The sequence below is a fragment of the Pyrgilauda ruficollis genome, unplaced genomic scaffold (genome assembly GCF_017590135.1).
Source record: "Pyrgilauda ruficollis isolate IOZ18807 unplaced genomic scaffold, ASM1759013v1 scaffold43, whole genome shotgun sequence".
NCBI lineage: Eukaryota > Metazoa > Chordata > Aves > Passeriformes > Passeridae > Pyrgilauda > Pyrgilauda ruficollis.
The window spans coordinates 3,913,738-3,938,096 of NW_024525823.1; the positions used below are offsets into that span (position 1 = coordinate 3,913,738).

General features: G+C 34.2%; 1 protein-coding gene across 1 annotated transcript in view; it reads right to left on the reverse strand.

The window, feature by feature from the left end:
• Window positions 1–24,359, reverse strand: part of ASCC3 (activating signal cointegrator 1 complex subunit 3) — a 250,236-nt gene that overhangs the window by 135,567 nt on the left and 90,310 nt on the right. Inside the window, exons 11-13 of the mRNA XM_041478050.1 lie at window positions 23,311–23,475; window positions 11,834–12,010; window positions 8,620–8,691 (exon numbers count right to left, since the gene is read on the reverse strand). Of these exons, the coding sequence (XP_041333984.1) occupies window positions 8,620–8,691; window positions 11,834–12,010; window positions 23,311–23,475 (414 nt within the window). The remainder of the gene's footprint in view (window positions 1–8,619; window positions 8,692–11,833; window positions 12,011–23,310; window positions 23,476–24,359) is intronic.

Genomic DNA, 24,359 nt, shown 5'->3' on the forward strand with positions numbered 1-24,359 from the left:
TGTGACAGGCATAAGGTCTTGGTGGACAGTAGCTGACTTCGTAATAATTTACAGATGTTTTGACAAAAATCAGATGTTTTATTTACATACTTGATACTATGATGCTAAATTAAGCACACAGATCCATTTCTTTCAGAGCTACAGGGCAAGAATTTTCAAAAGCTTTGAACCACTGACAATGCTTAGCGTATCCTTTGGAGTATCATTTAACCTTGCCATTGAATTCTTACTGAAAAATAATGTGCAGCTGACAGAAATCTACAGACTTAACTTCCCACAATCTTTTAGACTGCTAATGCTCTGCAGTGTCATACCTGAAAAACAGCTTTTAACATAGAGCTAATAAAACTCATCATATATGGCTGCAAGACTGGTCAAGCTGCCTTTGTCACATTTGCATGCAGTAAATCTGCAACTCAACACTTAGGTCATCCACAAGAGGCCAAATGGCTCAGGATGTAACTATCAATTACTTCATTTAAATAAAATTTTAGGCTATGAGAAGTTGCTAATCTGGAATTAAATTTGATTTTTTTTTTTTGTTTTAATGATTCAATGCTAATTTATAATATCAGAAGAAGAATAATTCTAAATAGTAGCACTTGCTACCTCAGATAGCTGTAATTACCAATACAGACAACACTGTGTAGCTGTGCATCACTGCAGACATCAACTGAAGACCTCATGTATTCATAATTAATGAGAAGATATTAAATTGGTGTTTCTGGTCTAAATAAATTCATTGTGAACACCTGAGTACACATATACAGACAAACTATTAAATAAATGCAAGCATACATGCAAAAATTGGCATACTGCAGAGAAACATTGCACACAAACATTTAGAAGGCTCCCTAATTGAAGAATTATGGGGTTTTATACACATAACTTGTTATGGCATCCATTTCCAGCAAATTTCTCAGTGGTTCATAAAGAGAGCTGACAAGGTATATGTTGAAAGTCAAATGAATTTGGCCAGAGAAAAATAGTACATACATATCATTTGACAATAATATGAAACATCTGGTATAAAGCACTTTGTGAAGCGCACAGCACATCAATATACTATTTTCAGTTAAAGTAGGAAACAAAATTTCATTTATACAGGTATAAGATTATATTAACTACTATATCCTTAAAGCTGAAAAGGTAGTTATTGTAGAAATGAAGAGCATAAACAAATGATGAACCGGCAGAACATAAAAATAGTGCATCATCACTGAATTACTTTGTGATTTTGTTAAAGAAACCACAAAAATGGGCCCTAATTGTGCAAAAACTGCAAAAGAATATGATCCAAAACCTCAATTCTTCATTTAATCAGCTGACAGAGAAATAACATTTAAAATCATCAGTCATAATTCAGTTATCCTGCCAGATCACTTTACCTTCTGTATTTGTCTATTTTTATTCATACATGTGCACACATATAAATGTAGAAGCAATACATACACATATATGCAAATAAGCTATACCAGATGATGAAAGATAAACAATCTGTGCAGATACAGAGGTACAAAAACTCAAGCTGAAATAAACTCTTTAAGCTCTAAAATGAAAATCTAGAAAAAAAACCAATCTAGATGAAGAATACATGTTAATAAACTGTAAATTCTCAGACCTATTTGTCCAGAGCATGCTATAAACATTATTTCACCAAGGAAAAAAATACTAGGAAAAGCTTAATTCTCAAGGTACTAAGTCCCAGAGAGACCTCTGAAGAAAATAATGTTTTATTAAATCTTATCTCAAGACATGGCTACAAAAGCATTGTCAACAGCTCCAGTAACTAAGCTTATTAAACTTTTATCTTCACACGGCTTCTGCAGCCAAATAACAGCTGGAAAACTGATAATAAAGAAATTTAATCCATCATTTTTACGGATGAAATTAATACCTGTCAAATTCACTGCTGACAATTCAATATAATAGATTTAAATTAATTACTCTGTTTCTTTTTTAGTTTAAGATAGCTCAGAAAAACAAGATGACACTTCTAAGTACTGAAAAGTTCAAGTCAATTGTTGTACATAGAGAACAATTACAGACACAGTGAAGGCTTTATGTGCAATTTGTATCACAGAACCAGTTCTGACTATATAAGTTTAATTTGTTTCTGATCTGAGACAACAGAAATCCTGATTTGAAAGAGTAAACTATTAAAAATCTGTGCAAGGTGACACTTAGAAATTATTCCAAAACTTAAAAAAAAAATTTATTGCACCTCAAAGTTATTTCTAATGAACTAAATGCGGACCAGTAGTGTAAGACAACATTTTAATTAAGAACATAAATTCTAATTAATAAAGCAATCTTGATCTCCAGAAAACTGCATAGTAACCACCCAATGAATAGACTAATTAAAAATGTTACAACTATACATGGCTCTATTCTGCACATTCATTTAATTTTAAAAGATAGAGGGTAAGAGCTTGTGACAGGTAAATCAGATGCCGTTGAGACAATATGGCAAAAGCGGAAGAAAACACAGTCCAGCCAAACCTAAAAAAACTAGCTCAAATGAGAAGAGTAAAAGCTCAGAAACTAACAATGTACTTCAAAAAGCACTTTCTTCAAAAGGTTAAAAAAACTGAACTGAAATAAGCACAAAATGGGCAGTTCGAAATCACCACTCACAATGCCTCAACAAGAACAGATGGTTTGTATAAAGCTGTCCATTGTTACTTCTTATCCACATTTTTCATCCCAGTAGTGAGATTTCTAGCATGTTAATTCAAAAAAGGGTTGTTGCATCTATATTGGCTTGCAGTTATTAGCTTTAATTAAGTGGAGTTGTTACTAATTTTGTACAATTACTACTACGGCATTCCCTTTCTGATGTTGTGTTGAGGCTTTCAATACCATACAGCATTTCAAAAATCCAAGTTCTTTGCAACAGACAATTTGACATCTTTCCCCACTAGAAAAGCTCCTTGCATAGTGAAACCACTTCTTGTAAAGCCATGATGTCTCCTCAGTATTTATGTACTGACACCTTGAACCATAAACAGCAAGGGAATGAGAACCATGGAAAGGTGTCAGAGCTCCTACAGAACAGCCAGTTTTTGCTATGAACTGTAAACACCAAGCTGAGTGAGAAAATGAACTTTCAAGGAATCACAGAATAATCTGAGCCAGAAGGCACAGTCATGGATTGTCAAGTCCAACTCCTAGAGTTTCCCTGAGTACCAGAGCTAGTGAAAGAAAAGATACTGTCATGTCAGACTTACACAGAAAAGTCTTGAAAGCAGTGGGAAAACAGGAATTATTGTCTTAAAAAGGAAAAGAGGTTTCAGAAGATAAGAGAATGCCAAAGGCACTCCAAGTTAAAAACTGCCATAAACAGACAAAATGGCAAAGGAACAAAGTGCATTGGATATGGAACCAGGACTGAAACCTAGATACCTGTGACTGAAGATGAGCAAGAGTATTGAAAGTCAGCAAAAAAAGCCACACAGGAGAATAAGGTGCAGAGAGAAAATCTAAGAGACCTTTCTTGCTGAAAGAACACCAAGGGCAAAGAAAACACAGGACTTCTTTTGAAGGTTTAAGTAATATCAAAGAGAATCACTTATAAGAAAAAAAAAAAAACAAAAAAAAAGGAGAAACAAAAGAGGTGTGTAGTCTGGGGAGATTGGCGAATGAGTTTTATGACTGCATTTTGAGGAAGAACCTCCTTCAAAAACTTTCAAGGACTTCAGCAACTCTTCTAATTGGTAATTCAATAAATCTATGAGTTTTTTTGCTTGAAAGAATTTCAGAGAAAAAAAGAGAAAGAAAAAAAGAAAAGATAGCAAACAGTAAGGTTCTGACATACTCATAACAGCAAAAATATTTAAGAGGTGATGGGGGCAATGGGAGAAATGTGGTATCATCTCCTGGTAACCAAGCTAAAGAGATAAACCAGCAAAAGCTCAGTAACAGGAGGAGACATAATGGATGTGAATTTATGAGTCAAAGTGAAAAATAGTTAACTCCCTAGGATACTAACTTAAACAACTTTAACAACAGAACTTTGACAAAGAGAGCAGCAGTTCAATATATTAGATAAAGGAATTTAACATGAAATCAAAATTTACATAATATGTTTTAGAGAAATACCCAAAATCTTAAACATCCTATGTTATTTCTCAGAACTCATAAAAATTTCTCAAATTTCTCAAATCATAACATGACAAGAGTGTCATGTTATTGTCATAAATTGTTGATAAATACAGTATGATATGCATTGTCCTAAACTGTTATTGGAAGGAAAAGTTTAAAACTGGAATAATGGTGAGGAGGATGGTAGATTCACTCCGGTGACCTTGCAGCCGGGATTGCCTAGGCCTGGAGATTAACAGTATGGGAAATCTCATATATTTAATGTATATATATTTACTGTACATATGTATATATAAATACTGCTGTTTATCCTCTCTTTTGAGAAGTAGAATATCTGTGTTGACACAACATAGGTGTTCACAGAGACTTGGAGGCACTCTCATGGACAAGCCTGAGATTGCTGTCCTGAGAGAGAGATCAAAGCTCAGAAGTCATAAAAAGCACATGAAGACCACAGCAGGGTGGTACAACATGTGGCAAATGGGTGTGAACAGCAGCCCCACTGCCCACCAGGATGGGCTGAGCCTGGCAGTGCCTGCGCTGCCCCTCGTGTGTCTCTGCTACCCAGGTGCTGCTTCAGGGTCCTCCAGCTAGTGAAGTAAAGAAAAAAATTAGCTCTTCACATTTCAGCCTTGCACCCCTGAACTTGTTGCCATTAGATGCCCTTCTCAGGGCTGTAAAATGTGAATTTTTTTTTCAGCTTTGTATCTGAAATAATCTTTTTGGTTGATGTGGCCCACTACTGGTTGCAGTCTGAAAAATTACAGCTGTAATAACACTGAGGGAATGATAATTTTCAGTCACTTAGCCTTCACCTAGTCTTCAAATGAAGAGCATCCCAGAAGAGAAATGCTGGAAAAATACTCCACCTGCAACTGAGCATGGAGCCATATTTTCTGACAAAGAGTGAGTGATTTTTTTCTTTCTTAATTTAAAGTATCTTTGGTTTATTAAGAGGTAGAAATAAAACTCTGATAGAAATAAAACTCTGACAGCGCAAATTAGTCCAGGAAGATCTAACATCTTTTTAGATTATATCAGAACACAACAAATCTCAAGTATGACATGAAAACAAATATTCACCAACTAATATCAAGCATAGAAGGACAGTCCCATAAAAGCAGACCTAACAGCACTAGAGGTTCTCACTTAAAGCTGCCTTGGGAGGCAGAATATGCCAGAGAAAACTTCCAATAGATTTCTACACTGTTAGCAATCTTCCAAATGAGCACACTGATTTGAAAAGTACTTGGAAACCTTTGGGACATTTTCTGATCTTCTTTGGTCACAACAGGAAGTTTCTATAACAAAAACCCCAGAAAAGTCAGTAGGGCAAGCCATTTATCAAACTTCCTCAAGTTAAACAAGAGGAGAATTGTGCTATGAGACAAATGTTATTGTTTCAGTTGCATTTGGTAATTCAAAGTGAAGCCTACAAATGAGATATCTCATTAGTTTGAGCAGATGGATCAAAATCAAAGACTGAATCACCAATTCTTAATTTCCCAGTAGCCAGGAAGAGCTGGAAGTCTTGCAGAGGATGAATGTTGAAAAATCAACATAAAAAGCTTCTCTCCATCTGTCAAAACACATGCCTATAGAATGCAACTACTCCTTATGCAACCAACCTTAGCCTTAAAAAATGAAAATACACATACATCTAATAAAAACACACGGATGTGTAACTGTAGCCAAACCTCACACTCCAACCTACAACATGACAGCGACACATCAGCATGAGTAAATTATTTAGTTCTGCCATGATAGAATTCTTTGAGAATGAGTTAACAGACCTGTAAATAAACAATGCTGAATTTAATTTATTAGGATGTTCCAAAGACTCTGGTCAAGAATCTTAAAAGAGACAACATTTTGAAAGCTTGATGGCCACAGGAAGATCTACATTAACTCGAGCAACTTTAGCGAGGGAAAGTGTTTTTCTCTGGTTCTGGTATTTCTTTCTTGAATTTCAGTATAAAACAGAACAGAAGTTTTAGGCTCTCTAGAGCATTGCTAATGAAATCTGTGTCTGTCATACATTATTGCCTGAATAAATATAAAATCTCAACCACATCCTGAAAGTCATACAGATACACAACACCTATGGAAATTTTTTCTTAAGTATTTGGGGGGAAGAGATGAAAACATCTTTTTAAGAAATACATTTAGAAGCAACCACAGCTTTGTTAAAAAGCATATGAAGTTTGCACATATATAATATTAATAAATACATGTTTTTCCAATAACACAAGCTAAGAAAGGTAACAGAGCCTGATGATAACAGCCTATGGTGAAACGTGGACACAAGGTAATGGGTTTCTGGAAACTTAGAAAAGCAAAGTGCATTCTCAAAATCGTGAAAAGACACTCAAGAAAACCTTTCTAGTGTAATATTAATCATATTTGCTCATAATATTCATCTTCCACTATGGGGTAGGCATCTCAATGTAAATATATCTACATGACCTTTTTTTTTCTACTTTGTAAACATCTGCAGTTGGTCTAATGACCAGACAGATAATTTGTCATAGCAGACTCATTAAATGGAAAACTCAAATTTTTCATGTGGTACAGTACTACATATTATAATTAACAATGAGTTGATGTGCTTGATTCTGCATTGTCAAAGCCTGTATACTGGTACTTCTATATAATTAATCTCAGGTTATGATATTTTGTTTAATAAATATCAAGACCAATATGAATTAAAGAGTCACAAGAAAAGTCCAGTGTAACTGGTTGCTATTTAGATGTTCTAAATGAGAGTTCTGCAACACAGCAGAATGAACACTTTCAAACAAAGAAAATTTACAACCATATGAATCAAATTAACCAGTGTTCTGAAATCAAACCAGCATTTATATAGCAAGAGAAACCACACTTCTGCTTTGCCCAAAATTGCACTTATATGGCTGTTGGTTTGAAATACAGAATTTCAGAGTTTTCAGAAACTGGGATCAGCAACAGTGTCCTTTGCTGAAACTGTAACATTAAGTAGACTACAGTTCTTCTCTTCACCTCTTAAAACTGTAGCTCATGCCTTAAAACAAAACACTCACGCGTTTCAGCACAAGAATCAAAACTATTCTCAAGCAAAGCTACAAAAACATCTCCTACTAGAACTGAACAACTTACTGTCTTTGAATCTTTTCAAATAATATCATATATGTTTGCAGTCACTTTTTTCCTCAGTGTGAAGAAAAGAGAGGGGAAGAAAGGTGCAGTAAATATACCAAAACAGCACACAGACTCCCTGCTGGGAATCCAAGATACATTACTTACATACTACCGATTTAAAGACTCTGCCACTTGCACTTCAGCAAGTGAAAATAAACAAAATCAAAACAAGAAATGAAAGATAAGAAACTAAATGCACTTCAGTGTTAGGAATTTGGTAATGTTTTTGCATAATTGACAATCAGGAGCACACAAACAAAAGTTCCCTTGGTGCTGCTAAAAAAATTTCATTAACAGTCTTCACTCAAGAAAATAAAAATATTTCCATAAGTAATCTTCATGAAAGTTTTCTGAACATAACAGCAATAACTGATATCAACAAGAGAAGATAAGTGGAAGAATGGAGATAAAGCAAGGCAGGGGGGCAGGAGGACTAGGAGCCTGTTGCTGAAGTATTTTTTTCTGTGCCCAAGTCATAAACCAACTCTTCATCTTTCAAAAAACTCAATGAACTTTTTTGTGAAAAGAAAAAAATGTGACCTTCTTAGTGTGACTGTACAGGACAGAGTTTCCCTCTTTTATATAATTGTATGTAAAACCCCTTCAAGCATCATAGAGTGCTAGCATTTGTTCTTGCTTTGAAGACGTGCCATACCTGCTTTATGTGCAAAGTTCTAAAAAACATAAGACATTGTGTGGGAATAATTCAGGACCACAATCATAACAGAATGAGAAACTATTCAGGTAAATGAGTTAGGCCCATATTCTTAGTTGAGAGGAATGTCAGACTTGAAAATTCACTGCAGAAACCTCTATTATAAAGCAAAATGAAGGATTACTTTCTTTAAAAAGAAAACAAAACACAAACCCCACAATATTTCGAATGACTTATGCTGAGCCCTTACACACCACGTCTTGAATGCTGAGTAATTCTCATCTCTCTTCTCTAACACAAAAGACTAGATTTTGAAAGATATAGGAAAGGCTAAGAAGAATTATTAAATGCTTAATTTTTGATTTTTTTAATCTCTAAGTGTACCTGTTGTAAGGTCTCTAAAGTACTGACCTAATTTGCCTTGTAATTAAAAAAAAAGTGACATAAATACACATTAATTACTTTACAGATATATCAAGTACTGTGAATTCTGACCTCTGTTAGAAGCCAACACCATTTAGTCAGTTTACATTTTCTTGCATGCTGTTTCTATGAAGTGTTTCTAGGGTTAGAGGCTACCTCTGAAGTGACATATTGTAAAAGAATAATTCTCAATACATCACTGTGATGATTTAACTTTTTTATGTATGTTCTGAATGGAAAGTAAGCTAAAAAATAAATACCTGGTGTCCAGCCATTATTTGCTTCAGCACACTTTCATAACATACTTCATCCATATGATTCAGCTGCTGCACCTGAAAAAGCAACATCACATCCATATTAAAATAATTTCTATATTTATGGATTATCTGCTATGTATCAAGCCATTTAAAATGATCCATGAAAGATAAATTTGATTATGCAATTAAATTTACAGTACATCAATTCCCATTCCAACAATAGCATTTTGCATTTAAACTCAGAAATAAAACATGAAAATACATAGATAAAGTATGAGTAAGGGCAGTTAATACAAAATTTATTATGTGACTTTGCTGGTGTTTTTTAATGACCAAAGAGAAGTAACCCAGTTCTTTAATTCATCTGTTTCATATTAAGCAATCTTATTTCTACAAGGTATTGAGGAAATATCAATTTAATATATCTTATCTAGAATGAAGGGTTTCTATTTGATATATAAAAATAGTTTTTACATCGCATACATATGTACATTTTATCTCTAGGAAATTATTGATAGCTTTTTTGCCATAGACAACTGAGATTTCTTCATAGTTGGGTCATGCACAGAGAACATTGTGAGTACCATGTAAAGAGTTTCCAATTATAGATAAATAAAATATTTAATAAAGATTCCAGCAGAAATCAACAGTATTCTTCAACCTAATCTAAAGATTTTTTTATATTTCTTTAATGCATTACGATATAAATAGCATATATCTATTGAATCCACCTCAGTATTAACATTGTGACAAATCAAAATAAATAAATAAAGTCAAATATCATAGCAATAACTCCATTCTTCATTTGTGCATCCTGTCTTATAACCAAATTGTTTTGGCACAAAGAAATGTTCTACAAAAGCAAAGCAGGTACATATTTCAAAATGGAAATTTAATACTTGGACTTAATACTAGAATAGATGAAAATTGAAAAACAAAGCTTTAAAACAGCTCTATAGGTAAGAGAACATTTGTATTGCAAACTGCACAAATATAGTAATAAAAAGACAAGAAAATATGGGCACATGTGCTAAAGACAAGTATTCAGTCTAATAATTCTTAAATTGAGAAGTTAGCATTTTACCAAATATGTTTTTTCAAATAATAGCAAATGAAAATTATTAAGGAGAAACTTACAGGAGCACTGCATAAAGATACATGAACATATATACATATGTACACATACTATAAAGTTAACTTTACATATTCTTTGTGTTTATACCTAAAGACAAAAACATAAACATGCCTAAAGAAAGAAGACTGATATTAAAGAAAAATATCTGACATTAACAGACCTTGACTAAAGAAGTCAAAGTCTTGGTGCCATATGCTCCAAGAATTTCAACATACAGAGTATTGAGAGCTTTTCTGGATAACTTCTATGCATAATAAATACATCATGCTGTCCTTGCCTTTGAAAGCTTGCCTGCAGGTTGCACGTGGCTCTGTAAATTACTAATCAGCTCCAAATTTTGGGGGAGTTGTTTTTGGATGCAGGATTTCAGCAAACTGTGGCAAAGCATTTACCTAAAGCAACTAACAGTCTTCTGTCTCCTTGAAACTCATTAGTGTGCTACAGACATAGCACTGACTGCACTTGCTGATGGTCTGCAATAGCAGCTTTTGATGCTGGACTTTCTTACCTTGCTTTTCTCCTCTCATGAAGACCACAAGGATGTTGATATTGGCAATAATTAGGCAGCTTTAGTATTAGTATTATCCTCAATACAATCCTTTTTCAAAGAGGCTTAATACTTCTACATTTTGCTTGCTGTAAAGTGTACTATCTTCATTGTAAAATATATTTTGCTCTGTGAGATTGTAATGACAATCTTCCAAAAAATAAAAGATCTCCTGGCTGTGGTATTATCAAAACAGTCTGCCAAGTATTCACATTTCAGAATAACTATTACCTCCTAATATTTCCTTATCTCCTTATGCTTCTTTGGAAAATTACTGTTTCTTAATAATTTCAAATTTTACAAGATTTATTTATATCTCTGATTTTTTGAAGCCTAAATGCATTCTAAAGTGAGTATGAAGAAAGGAAGTATTTTCTTTTCTTACTATATAGTGAAAATAAATTAATATTAGAATCAAGTAGCAATGAAAGATGAATTGAAAGTAACAGCAAGGAAGAGTGAAGGTATTAAAAGCAATTAATGAAGACTAAAATATGCAAATCATGGTAAGCACCATATGGTAAACTAGTCTTATGCATATAGATTTGAAACATACCCCCACAGTTGTAAAATAAGTTCCTCTCCTGCACTGCAGATGGAATGACTACTTAAATAACCTAGTAAGAAAGGCAATGTCCATTTTAACAAAAACTAAATAAAATGCTATGATTGATTAAGCCACAAAATTAATTTTTGATTGAAAATGTCTTGATTTCTATTAATTTAAATCACATGTGAACAATATTTTTTGAAAAGTTTAAGTATATAAACCTTTATTATAAGATAATGAGATGTATGGGAAATCTATGTAAAGTGTTTGTATAAAGTCCTGTATTTAAAGAATTATAATTTACATGTCAAGTATCACTCCACTAATGATTTTTAATAAGAATATTATACCTGACTATTGTCTTAATGCTTCCCAAAATGAGCAACAGCACAAAGAGTAAAGAAGCTTATTTAGGGATTACTTTAAATACAATTTCTATCAAATATGTACATATGATAATTAATGGCTTAGCATGCTACGGTTTTCATCAGTAACTTTAGTATTAATGCATGTTGTTTATATATATATATAAATATATATTTCTTCTTATTATTATATAATATAATATATATACAGATTTTAAAAAAGAGTATTTTTCTTATAGCATTCCTCATGCATCCTTATAACCAAAAAAGAGGCACCACATGGAAATCTGGAATGAAAGAGGCAGAACAATCAGCTGCTAGCGTGACTCTGCAGTTGAAGGTGATGATTTCTTTTTCAAGAAAAATTGAGCAGTGAAGAAAAGGCAAAGCAAAGTTAAATAACTTTGTATCCAACTGCAACAAGGCATGCTTACAAGTATGGTAAACTGAAGAAAGAAGATTCTTAAAGCACCTCTCAATTACGTATATCTTTATACAAAAGAAAATATGCTTCAAAAAACACCTGTAGTATAACAAACAAGTACCCCATACATGCATGAAGCGTGATCAAAAAGAGTCCACAAACAGCAACCCTTTCTTTGGCACTCACAATTCCTTACCTTATTGGTTGTCTTGATCCCTATAAAGGTTTGTCCCAGAGGTACAGGTCGGAAACGCCCATCAAAGTAGAATAATCCAATGTAGGGATTGACGTGCAGAAATGTAGCAACATCAAGATAATTGGGTAATGTAGCTGAAAGGCCCAAAATCCTAATCATGCTTTGTGTAGATTCAACCTATTAAAAAATCAGAAAAACTGTAAATTTTCCAAGTGTTGTAAGCCAAGGAATCAAGCCCAGAGTTTTAAAACATCCCTTATAAAACATTAATGTGAAAGAAACAGTTAACACTTTCTACAAAAGGTGAACAATAAATGTGAGCTGGTGATTATCCTGTATTGAAGAAACCAGTGCTTTCTGCAATTCCATCAAATCTTGCTGATTCATCTTTCTATTTTATTGTACTTTTGCCCTCCAAAAGTACTGACTTACTGACATGGAGGAACAATAGCAGAAAACTGGCTTTGTTAAGAAGGGATAGTCCAATTTATAGGCAAAACTGTGACACATGATTTGGTGTCTTTTCTTCCTTACTCCATATCAGACCACTATTCTGGAAGAAAAAGGAATCTAATTTGTGCCACTCCTCCGTCTTAGGTTTTTGCTTCCACTACTCTCTTATACAATGTATGCTAGTTCTCTGGAACTGGCATTTTATTCTAATTTCTTCTTTATTAAAATGTTTAATTCCTCAAATGTTTGGTTTACATGCCTTCCCATTTAATAAGGGACAGAAATGGTGCTTTACAACTAATTGCTCTGTTCCATACAAAAGCCTCCATATTATATGTATTTTCAGGTAATTTTCAAAAATAATGAAAGCACACAGAAGACCTGAATGAACAAAGTGCACAAGAATTTTCCCATTTCCTTCTGGGACATTAGGAGCTGCGTAGGCTGGCTCACAACTAGCATAATTATTTAAAACCAGAGTTCACAGTAATTTTATTATAAAGGCTTTTTAGACACTGTAACTGAAGCCATATATAACGGTCTCAAGTAGTCTCAAATGGGTGAATGTCTCAAGATGAGTAAGGCTGGTAAATTCCACCTGGCTAAATCCTGTTCAAAAAATATGAGGCTTTACTTAGATTTTGATTTACTCACCTGTTTTGAGTTAAAAGTGAAAGGAAATGCTTGTTAAATTAAAGCAATTAAAACAGTTAAATTACAAGTCTTCAAAATAGATGATTAAAAAATAAATGGAGAGCATTCTCAAGGAAGACAAAATAATACCACACCATAACCCAGACCTGAAGAATAGGAAGCACACCAAAATATTAAACTAAATCTCAAAAGGAACCATGGACCCAAACACCACAGACAACAAGCAGACAAAGTAAACCACTACATTGCCTGGTAACAGACGTTCTGTGGCAAAATTCTGGACACTAAAACTGTGGCTTCAAACAACTAAATGACACAGAAAATCTGCAGACCAATTCTGCATTTGCACAAGAGCAGTTTTCCAAAAGGAAAGCTCCATGTACAATAAATATGATATGATATGATATGATATGATATGATATGATATGATATGCAAACTGGGACAAGTGAGATTTCATTTTCTGAAGTCTTCCATCTACACGGAACAAAAGCAGCGTTCAAGAGCACAAGGAAGCTTTCTCACTTCTTACACAACTTTTTTCGGCTGGATTATGTGATGACCTAAGGGCAACAGTCATCATCAAGCACACAGTTTTGAGGTGTTTGAGGTTTGGGTTTTTTTTGAGGTGGGGGAGGCGTGCCAGGTGGGTTGTTTCCTCCTTTGTCTGTTTGGCTTTTCCTGGTTTTGGCATGGTCCCATGGAGTACCACATCCTTCTCCACTGACCTTACTGTCTACAGGGCTGTTCCTCGTGTTTTTGCCATCCCATCTGCTGCACAGTGTTTTTACCCTTTCTTAGCCATGCTTTAGCAGAGGTGCCACCACCTCTGGCTGGTTGGAGCCTGCTGGAAGTGGCCACATTGTGTAGCTCGTTGAGCCACAGCCATCCCTCCCCACAGCTACCCTGCAGCCCCCTCAGCCAGCACCTGGGCACCCGTGGTGCAAGCATCTTCATTTACTCAGTGCTTTTGCACTATTTTAAAGCTTGAATCTGTAAGCACAATTACCACTTGCTGATATATGTACCTTGTAGATTGTTCACAATTGCCTAATAAGTACAGCAATCTTAAAGTGTAACTGAGCTCCCATCTGGAAAACATTACTTGATTTTGCTAAATTCAATAACAATATTTTTTTTCAAATCTCCTAGGAGCCTGAAAGCACTAGTTTGAAAGTATGCTTGGTTCCACCTGAAGGCAAGAAAGCATTTCAAGTATTTAAACAATTAACAAGAACACTTCTTAATAACCATGGACGTGTATTTTTACAACAATTAAAGGTAAGATGTTTTTTCAAAGATTTCTTTTAAAATAAAAACAGTGCCTAGAGAACAGTTACAATTTACTGAGACTTGCCACTTTCAAAACCTTAGTAAAACAAAGAAGCCACTTAAATGTTGCTGACCTGGCAGTTGACCCTGCAGCTAAGGATCTTATTGAAAACCCCAAATTAACACTCCACATGACAGCTGAAGCTGACAGTTAACACAAGTAAGTAATTAAGATTACTAATATATTTCAAACACATTTTTTAAACCCCTTCCACCAGACCAGGTTGTTCAGGGCCCCAGCACTTCAAGAGATAGGACATCCACATCTCTGGGCAACTTATTCCAGTGCCTCACCACCTTCACAGCGAAGAAAAACTTCCTAATATCCAAACAAAACCTACTGTCAGTTAAAGCCATTCCCCCCTGTCTTATCACTACATGCCCCTGTAAAAAGTCCTGCTTCAGCTTTCTTTTAAGTGCCCTTTAGGTACTCAAAGGTAGTAAGATGACCCAGGTCCTTTATTTCTCCAGGATGAACACTCCCAGTTCTCACAGCCTTTCCCCAAGGGGAAGGTACTCCATCCCTCTACTCACCTTAATAAGACTCTAAATCATTCCATCAATTTCCTTAAGTTCTTTTGAGGCCATGAAAACAAAAAAAACCTTTAGTTTTTTAATATCTACTTTTGTATGTGCTCACCAAAAATATATATAATTTATACACATATATAAAATAATCAAGATGCAAAAAGAGGGACACTTACACTAAAATAAAAAATGTATCATAACAATCCTTCAAATTATTTTATGTCCAGATCAAATTCAAGCCTATGTGTTTAGTTTATGCACATCATCACATGCTGGTAGAAAACAAGGGGCTTTTATTCTTTTAATTATACATGGCAATATAAAAACAGCAGTGACTAAAACTGTGCTAGACTTAAAAAATAAAGAAGACTACCTGAATATGCAACCATAACATGATTTATTTTTTGCATTTTCTCTGTGATTATAATTCAGTTTCAACTCTCTATCTATTATTCATCTATCCAAGCACTACAGAAACTTGATTTTCCATAATGGTTTTTGGAATTCTAACACATTTTTATAACAGAGTTCTCTGCATACATATTTCGACTACTTTTCTGACTTCCCCTTGAAAAGCAAGCACTAACATCTTTTACTCTCAGGTGCTTCTAAAGAACAATAAGCCTTGAAAATGTACAGATGCCTTTTATAAACATATATCATTCAAAAATTAGTATTTTTCAACTACTGGATCACTTATTATTTGATCCTAGAATTCACAACTAGAGATTATACCTTCATATACATTAAACCATGAACCCACAGCCTTTTCCTGAAATGGCAGTAGAAATTACTGGTAACACAATCAGGATGACAGAGTTTTCTGTTTAAATTGCATATTGGTGGCTGGTGGTAGACAGCTAAGTGCCTTTTCTTCACTACTGAAACTCAACCTCCAACATTTCATTCTTTATATATGTTTAATCATGCCAGTAAAATAATAAGCACCATTTGAAACTTAGGAGGCTTTCCTTGCAAACCTGAACTGACACAGTACTTGCACATCAGGTTCTTTAAAAGCCTTACTATGTTTTACTGGTTTGATGTTACACTGGAAGTGAGAAATGAAATTGCCATTGCTATATTTAATTGACATCTCTAACTAGTATATCTAATTCAGAAACATTCTTGATGGCATTTGGAGAATTGACAGCATTCGCAGAACACAATTACCACACCATGAAATTCCATGTATGCAGAAAAAATAATAAGAAGATAGCTATCCCAGTATCGATTTCCACGCAAGCATCATCTGTGTTTATGCTGTAAATGATAAAGGATCAGATATGGGAAGTGCCTCTCTGGATTGTAAATTGATCACAGCAGGATCATTTTCTTCTAATAGGTTTTCAGATTTGCATATCGTTACATTACAGCCGCCACTTGAGAGCATACAGAGTGTGCACAGAGATACTCTTTTATCTGACTTCTAAAGTTCTTCCTGAACTTTGTGATCTTGGCAGCCTTCCCATTTCCATGTATTAAAATATCACATTCACAGAACGAATTACAATCAAGCTGGAAATCCTATCTCTGTTCAACTTGAGCACAGAATTAAGCGAAGCAGACAAGTTTACACATTTTAATCTTTGAAGAATTGTCTGCTGGTTAGAAATTAATCTGATAATCAGATGACCCAGGATCAGTTCAACACACCCTCTGCCGTCAGTCTTTATGCCCTTCAGAGGTACACTAAAGACAAGAGACTCAGAAAATTAGACACAAGCATTTCTTAGCTTTTAGTGCAGATGTGCAAGAAGATGAACCTTACATTAGGTTCCTGGACGCCCTGTTCAGTGGTAGTAAGAATGAAGTACTACATTAGTTATTACTTGGATACTACCCTACCCACAGAATGGCTGTGTCTCATTCTCTCACAGGATCTGTGCTGTTGATCCAAAAAAAGGAGAAAAAGAAATGGAAAAATAATTGAGTAGGGCTTAGAACATTAAAAAAATAATTAAATATTTCAAAATTACTAAGCAGGAAGTTTGTTAGAATGTTTCATCAGTGTTTATTTGTTTATTGTTTACTAGTAATGAAAGAGTTAAATTGTCAATAAGTCCACATAGGTGCAGTTGTCTAGTTTTAAGAACAGAAATGGAAAAAAACAGTGAAATTGAAAAACCTAAGTACATAGTAAAAATGCAATTACTAATACAGTTTTGAAGATTCTATATAGGACGTTATCTACAACTCACTCTGCACAGAATGCATTTGTTACCAGGCAACCATCTAGTTAAGTAATTTTATTAGTTTTACTCTGCATCCAATGAACCCTGAAAATACTGTGATCTCAGTCCTCCATTTAGAATATATTTTAAAATCTAGATGCACTGAAAAAATGTAACCACACAGAAAGCACCATTAGAAGCCATATTATTCTCCCTCAGCTAAATATCAGGCATGCATTACTTTGTCTTAAGAAATGACATTTTGCATATGTCTATTAAGAGATTTCTATACCTGGCACAATGTCAGTTTTTCCTGACTGACAGAATGCCTTTTCATGTTCTGCTTACTGTTTTGTTCCTAAACTAAGAAACAAAAAATATCTCTGAACCTTTTTATAAATTAGTTTCACTGCTTTACCATAATATGAAAGACCTCAAAATGTATGACAATCACTATTACATTTTAAACTCCATAGGTGTATGACTGAATTGAAAAAACAGTAACCTATCAGTAATAAAAAATGAGATGCAGAATGACTTCCTGACATCCCTTCCACGCACAGTAAGAGAAAAGCTTCTGAAGATTAATCAAAATGTCTGATACATAACATTTTCCAAACAATGGAGATTAGGTTTTGTTTTAAAAAAGTAGTTTTTAAAAAGTAATTTTTTACACAACAAAAGATAATAAAATAGACTCATGTAAGACTCATTAGACATACGGCTGCACGACATACTGCCTAAAAATAACATCAAAGAGTAGCAAGAAAATATGTATTAAATTTATCACAAGCTGATGAACTGACAGATTTTAAAAGAACTTATAATTGAAAAATAGCCATTAAAAAGGGATTCCTCTAATTGCCTTTTAAGCCCAACTCTATTCAATAATTTTATTGATGATATGCAGTAAAAACAACTGGTGACAAGAAAGACAGGTGATTGGTAGAATTAATATAACTGATGTGTATGTCAGCCATACAGATAAATCTAGGCTGATAGCCCCATTCAAACTAAATTTCTTTTCAGTTAGCTCATAACAGGCCATAGCTGCAAAATGAGACACTATTGTCAGGAATCATTCTTATATCAATGAGTTAATCCTGCAGCAACTATCAAGAGGTTTGTTTGAGGATTTAACAAACAAGTACCTGAATGCAAGCTCTAAAAAAGATGTGTGAACAAAATAAGTACATACAGTTCTTAAAGGTATAAAAGGGATAGAACTGCATAATTGAAGGGAATCTCTCTACCTCTGTATCTGCCAGAACCAAACTATCACAAAAGTTCTATCTATATCCAGTTCTGCTGACATGTTTTACAAATACAATCGTGAATATAGGCAAGTCCAGTGAAAAAAAGCCCCACAACACTATAGTTTGAAATGGAAAAATTATTGCAGGAGGCTTCAGTAACCTTGTTTGTTTTATCCTTTAATAAAAGATGCTGAGTAACTTGATTAGCTTATATATAGAATATCAAAGAGACAAAAGACTAATAGAAGTCATTTAAGATGAGAACTGAAGAACCAAATGAAATACCACTGTCATTCCAGTCCCAAAAGACCCTTATAAGAACTACAACTGGCCACCATTTGATGGAAGATAGACAGATCTAACCTGGTTTTATGTCATTAGCTGGCAGTCTTGACTTTTTTTCCTCTAACGGATCAAATTATCAAAATCAAGAATGGGATTCCAAGCACATAAAAATTCCTAATTTGATAACAATTAGACATTTGGCTTCGGGTGAGAAACATCTGAACTTGTTTGCCCATGATGTCTAGTAAGAGGTAAAAGAGTGAACGAAAGGGACAGAAAAAAAATAGGTAGAGGAAATAATAAGGCACTACAGATATTGAAAATGCTAAGAATGACCAAAGAAAACTACATTACAGGTGAAAGGAAAAGCTCCTTAAATAAGGGAGCATGAGGAAAGAAAGCTCAGAAATGAAACATGAGAATTTCCAGGGGAAGAAGAACTCCAACATTTCGTGGCCACTGCAGTCAAAGCTGCCTTTGATCTTCACTTCCCCAGCAAGCCCCTCCTTTCTTGATGGGTAAAAGGTGCAGCACAGCACCTCTGCTTGTTGAGTCCTCTTTTGCCTGGAGGAGACCTTTCTCATCAATGTATTCCAGGAATCTCCTGTATTCCTTGTACTGCTGTGTTAGCCCATCTATAGTAACTTTGTTATCTAATACAAAAACATAAAGCATGAAACTTTAACTGAAGAATGAGATGGTGCTGAGAACGATATTTGTGCAAGATTATGTCCAAGATGGCAGCTTTGGTATCCCAAAATCTGAGAAAGCTTTTAATATGGATTTTCTTTTATTTAATTTATTATTCACATATTGAGAATAGGTATCAAAACTTGTGTATAACTCAAATGTAGCATTCCGTATGCTTTTTGTGAAAAAATACCCATAAGCAGCAAGGAAGTAATCAAAATCTATGAATAATTATAACAAAATACCTCAGTGGCCTGTAAAAATGGTAAATTTTTTTCTTTCAAGCTAATAACCTTACTATGTTACAGTAGTGTGGAAAGTTTGATTAAAAAGTTTAAGCATTTCAGTTTTACATCTGCATTTTGCTCTGGACTAAAACTTTAAACATCAAAGCTATAAATTGGATTCAAATAAGTTGTTTGATGTTATACCTACAGTATATAACAGAGCTCAGAGCAATTTTCCCACCAAAATGTTTAGCAAAGTCAATTTAAATCACTTGCAAAAACATTTTCTAAAATTTGAAAAGTGCAAACATGCACAAATATGCCCTTCATTCTCCTATGAGTAAAACTGTCAGCAATTCCAATATATATGCTCCTTCCAGGTTTAAATAAAACCTAATTCTAAAAAATGCCATAAGTTAAAACGAGCGTGTTAAAGTCTTACAGTAAGTGGTGTGACTCAGTGTTCATCTGGGGGAAACTACATCAATCATTCAAGTATTTTGAGGTACAAATTAGGACAGACCTGCTAATGCATCAGGATATTCCTGCTGTAAGAATGCATTTGGATAGCTGTACTTTTACCTCATATCAATACGGATCTCAAAACATTATTTTCTGGCACAGCTGTAGGCCCAAGTATTAGTTGAATACTAATTCCTAAAAAGAATTTTTTCATCTAATCAAAATACCTCCATACCTCTCATACCTCCAACGAAACAAGAGAGATGCTTTTTCTCTAAGACAGGATAACAAACCCTGCAGAAGGTAAAAGGCACTACAGTGTACATCCTGACCCACACAGGAATCATGACATTGTCTCATACACAAGCTAGGGAAGCATTATGCAGATGGAACTACAGGTACATGCATTATTAGAGTCATTATTAGTGATTTATGGAAAGGGCTGAAGTAGTATTGAAAGGAATTTATTACGGTTCTGTTCTAGAAGTGATGCAAGAAATAACTGCTCCAGGTCAGATCAAAGATTATACTGTTTGAATGCACTGTCTCCGGCAGGAGCCAGAAGTGACAGTACAGAAAGTGGGAAAATGTCAGCGATATTTACCAGAATAGATCTCAGTTACTACAGCCTCCAGTTCTGATCTAGTGACTACTACTCTGCAATGGATTTTCCTTTGAATTACTTGTCTCTCTACTACAAATTAAGAAAAAATAGTCAATATTTTGGATGTCTGAAAGCAGTATACAAATCAGGTAATTGAGTTCAGCAATTACTACAGTGCTGTAATTGACACAAGGATATTTTGGATTAATATTGTCCTTGGGGTATTTTTTGTTTTTCAAGAAGTGAGCAATTATTCTTACTTCTTGTGTGCATGAATACTGAACAAGTATGATATTTCTATAGATATCAATGAAAAGTAAGTTCTATAGCTACTTTCAGAAAGGCTGGAGAGGAGATTGAAATCACTGAAGACAGAAGACAGACATTCTCCATGGATGGGCTGAATATCCTGGCTTTTTTTCATGCTCCAGGGACATTTATGAATTTCTATCAAAATACATAAAATTATGGAAATAAAATACGGAATTATGGGCAAGGAACAAAACCAAGGAAATGCAACAATATATTTATTTTCCTCACAAAGTACTATTAAAACATTAGATGTGATTTTTTTTACACTTTGGGCATCTATAACAGCACTTTCACTAACTCCAGGGAAATTCTTCTGAAATCAGATACATTATGTTATCTTTCTTTAGTGACTGCATAAAAGTTCCAGTAACTTCACAGCTGTGGATGTATACTGCAAACTTTATAGAACTATGCCTGCAAGCTCAGATGCTGAAGTATAACATTTCAGTGTAATTTTAAAAAGTAATCCTCCTATTATTTGTTTTCATATTAAAAAACCAAAACAGTTGTACAAAACATCTCCAGTTTCTTTGTCCCTGGGCTCTCTGGGAAGCTTGCAATTTGAAATATTTTTGCCAGCAATTGTTTTCTACAGCACAAATCTAAAAAATTCTACAAGTAATTTTGTTTTCTTTTTAACTGTGGGTTTTTTCAATGTACCTTTATACTGTAAATTTTCCCTCTCCTAAGCTACCTACCATATGTACCTACCTACCCATATGTAAAGATACATATGGGTCTCCATTACTGTCTTTCTTATCAAATTAGAATAAATAAGGTGGTGAGCTAGTCAGTTTCAAGATTTGTGTATTGCTTTATTTCCCAACTGTTTCACTTAAGGAAGGGTTACAACTGGGTAGCTTCAGCTCCAGATGAATTAAATTCCAACTTGGTAGGTAAAACAAACCTTGAAATCCTAGGAGATTAAACCACCCTTTTTTAAAAGAGCTATTTTAAAAATGAGTGCTGAAGCAAGATACTGCTATATTACAATAAATGCACTAAAGATAGGATTCAGTACCCAAAACATAATTGCCTCAGATTTTATATTCCTTAAATTAACTGCACAGGCTTGACAGACACAAAAGGGAAGGATCTAAGGGAGATTTGTGTCCAAAGAAAGCAGAAATGGAATGCCAAGCTGAGTTATATAGGACGAATAAAATGGCTCTCAACATCTATTTTGGACAGCTGAAGCCTATCTTACAAGTCTCATAAAATTTCACAGTAAGAAATGAATAAATCTTGCAATCTGATGTGAAGAAAATGCTAATGATAAATGATAAATGATTATCCCGGCTAAAACCTGAGATGGTTTACTACAAAGACACCTAAGGAAAAACAAGGTTATCAAAACCATTTAAGAAAGAAAATACCATTTAAGAAAGAAAATACAACATCAAACAGCTCAAGTTTAGTGCCTTTGAGGTCCTCTAAACTTCGATTCTGCTCAAGAATTGTTGCTTATAATGTTTTTTATACAGGAACTTTACACTTGCTGTACCAGATTGGAGCAGACATTAATTTCATTCTGTTCTTAGCAGAGTTGGAATCAGATGATTCAAAAAGCCTTAACAAGGTTAGTGTAGCCTTACCAAGAAAAAAAAGCAGCTTGAAAGCTAAAATGCTTTAAACATTTAATATGATACAAATAGAGCCATAAAAACAATAGTTTCATTTTAATTTATTACGGGTTACTTGCATGGATAGAGTTTTGCTCTTCAGGATAAAAAAAAAAAAAAAAATTGCATTCATTCCTCCCTCTTCCCATTATTTATTTTTCCTAAATCCTTCCTTTTTATTCATCCCCAAATTCCATGTCTTACTTTACTTGTAGAAGCACATCCCACCATTGAGACCAACCTTATTTATTGCCTAACTCTGAATTCTTCTTTTGTACAAGATTCAAGAAAAAAAGTCCCTTTTCTCCTTGTTTCCATTTTTAATCTTGGTATTTAGAAAATATCACTATATCATGGGGAAAAACAAAAGGATGATTTATGCTAGACTAAAAATTATGTAGTATTTTTCTAGCAGTGCTGAAAGTTTTACCTAGATTTAAGACACTACTCTGAATTAAAACAAAAAAGAAATTCTACTAGGAAAACTGCTAATTGAAAATAAGCATTCCTGGCAAGAAAATAACTTCAGTTTTTGTTGCGTTAAAACATCAGCCTCATTCTTATTCGCTTAAAAATGTTTAATTTTCTTGTTACTTGTACAGTAGAATAAATTAGGCAAATAAATTATACGTAAAGAAACAGCACTGTAATAAACCATGCATCTTAGGAATCTGATAGATGATAAAAAACAGAAAGAAAAGTAGAAGAAAAAAAAAATCCACATTCTAAATACACAGCTTTAAAACAGAACAGCTGTAAAATAAATTGTAAACTGCCTAAGCATTTCTATTTACTAGTCTAAGCATATTACCCTTTACAGTGATATCTATCTACTCTTGACCAAAACAAAATTATTTTGAAGATTTTTTTTCACTCTTACCTGTCGTAAAGTACGTGCTACTATACTTTCGAGTACTGGTCCTCTGTCTTCATGCAGTAGATGAACTTCATCAAGAATCAAGAGTTTTACCAGCTGAGAGAGGGCTACATCACCAACACTTTTCCTTGTCACTACATCCCATTTCTCTGGAGTAGTCACAAGCATCTAGTAGAGCAGGGAAAAAAAAAAGAAATATTAAGCATAGACAAATTTATAAAAATATAGTAGTTTAACATACAGCAGAGTAAATGCAATGTACAACTTGAAGTTATCTTAAGTTTTACCCACTTTATATATGATGCAGACAGTTTGCTGCATCTACATGTGTTGGATGGCCATTAGTAGAATTCAGTATGCAAAACAATATGGAAATATCAACTAATAACTTCCAGCTGTGCCCCATTTGTATACATTTTCCACATGAAAACATTGAAACAGCTATCCAGAACGAACTACTTCCATAATATTTTAATGGTTGTGTTTCACTAAAATCATCTGTGATAAAATATTTTTAACCTTCTTCACAGCACAGTAAACAACTAAGACCCTCCCCTCATACCTAAGCTGACCTGATAGTTCCCACTTGCCTATGAAATGCTTTCTCCCTAAGGCACACTTTTAAGTTGTATCTTCTAATAGCTTAATCCTTGCACTGGTAAAACAGATTGAACAACTTCCTGCAGTACTGGATAGGTAATTTCCATACACCATTGCTTCATGTAGATATGTCAGGCTATATCTCCAGCCTGTCGATGTCCTTCTATATGACAGCACAGTCCTCTGGTGTATCAGCCTCTCCCCATTGTCTGCTCAGTCAGCCCACACATCAACAAGCTTCTCTATGAGGATCTTATAGAAAACACTGTCAACGGCTTTATCAAAATCTAGGTAGACAATATATACAGCTTTTCCCACATCTACCTGTCAGACATTTCTTGATAGAAATTTATCCAGCTAGCCAAGCATGTCTTCCCTTTGGCAAAGTCAAGCACACTATTCATGACAGGATTTTCTTGTCTTTCATGTACCTGCAAACTCTTTTAAGATTA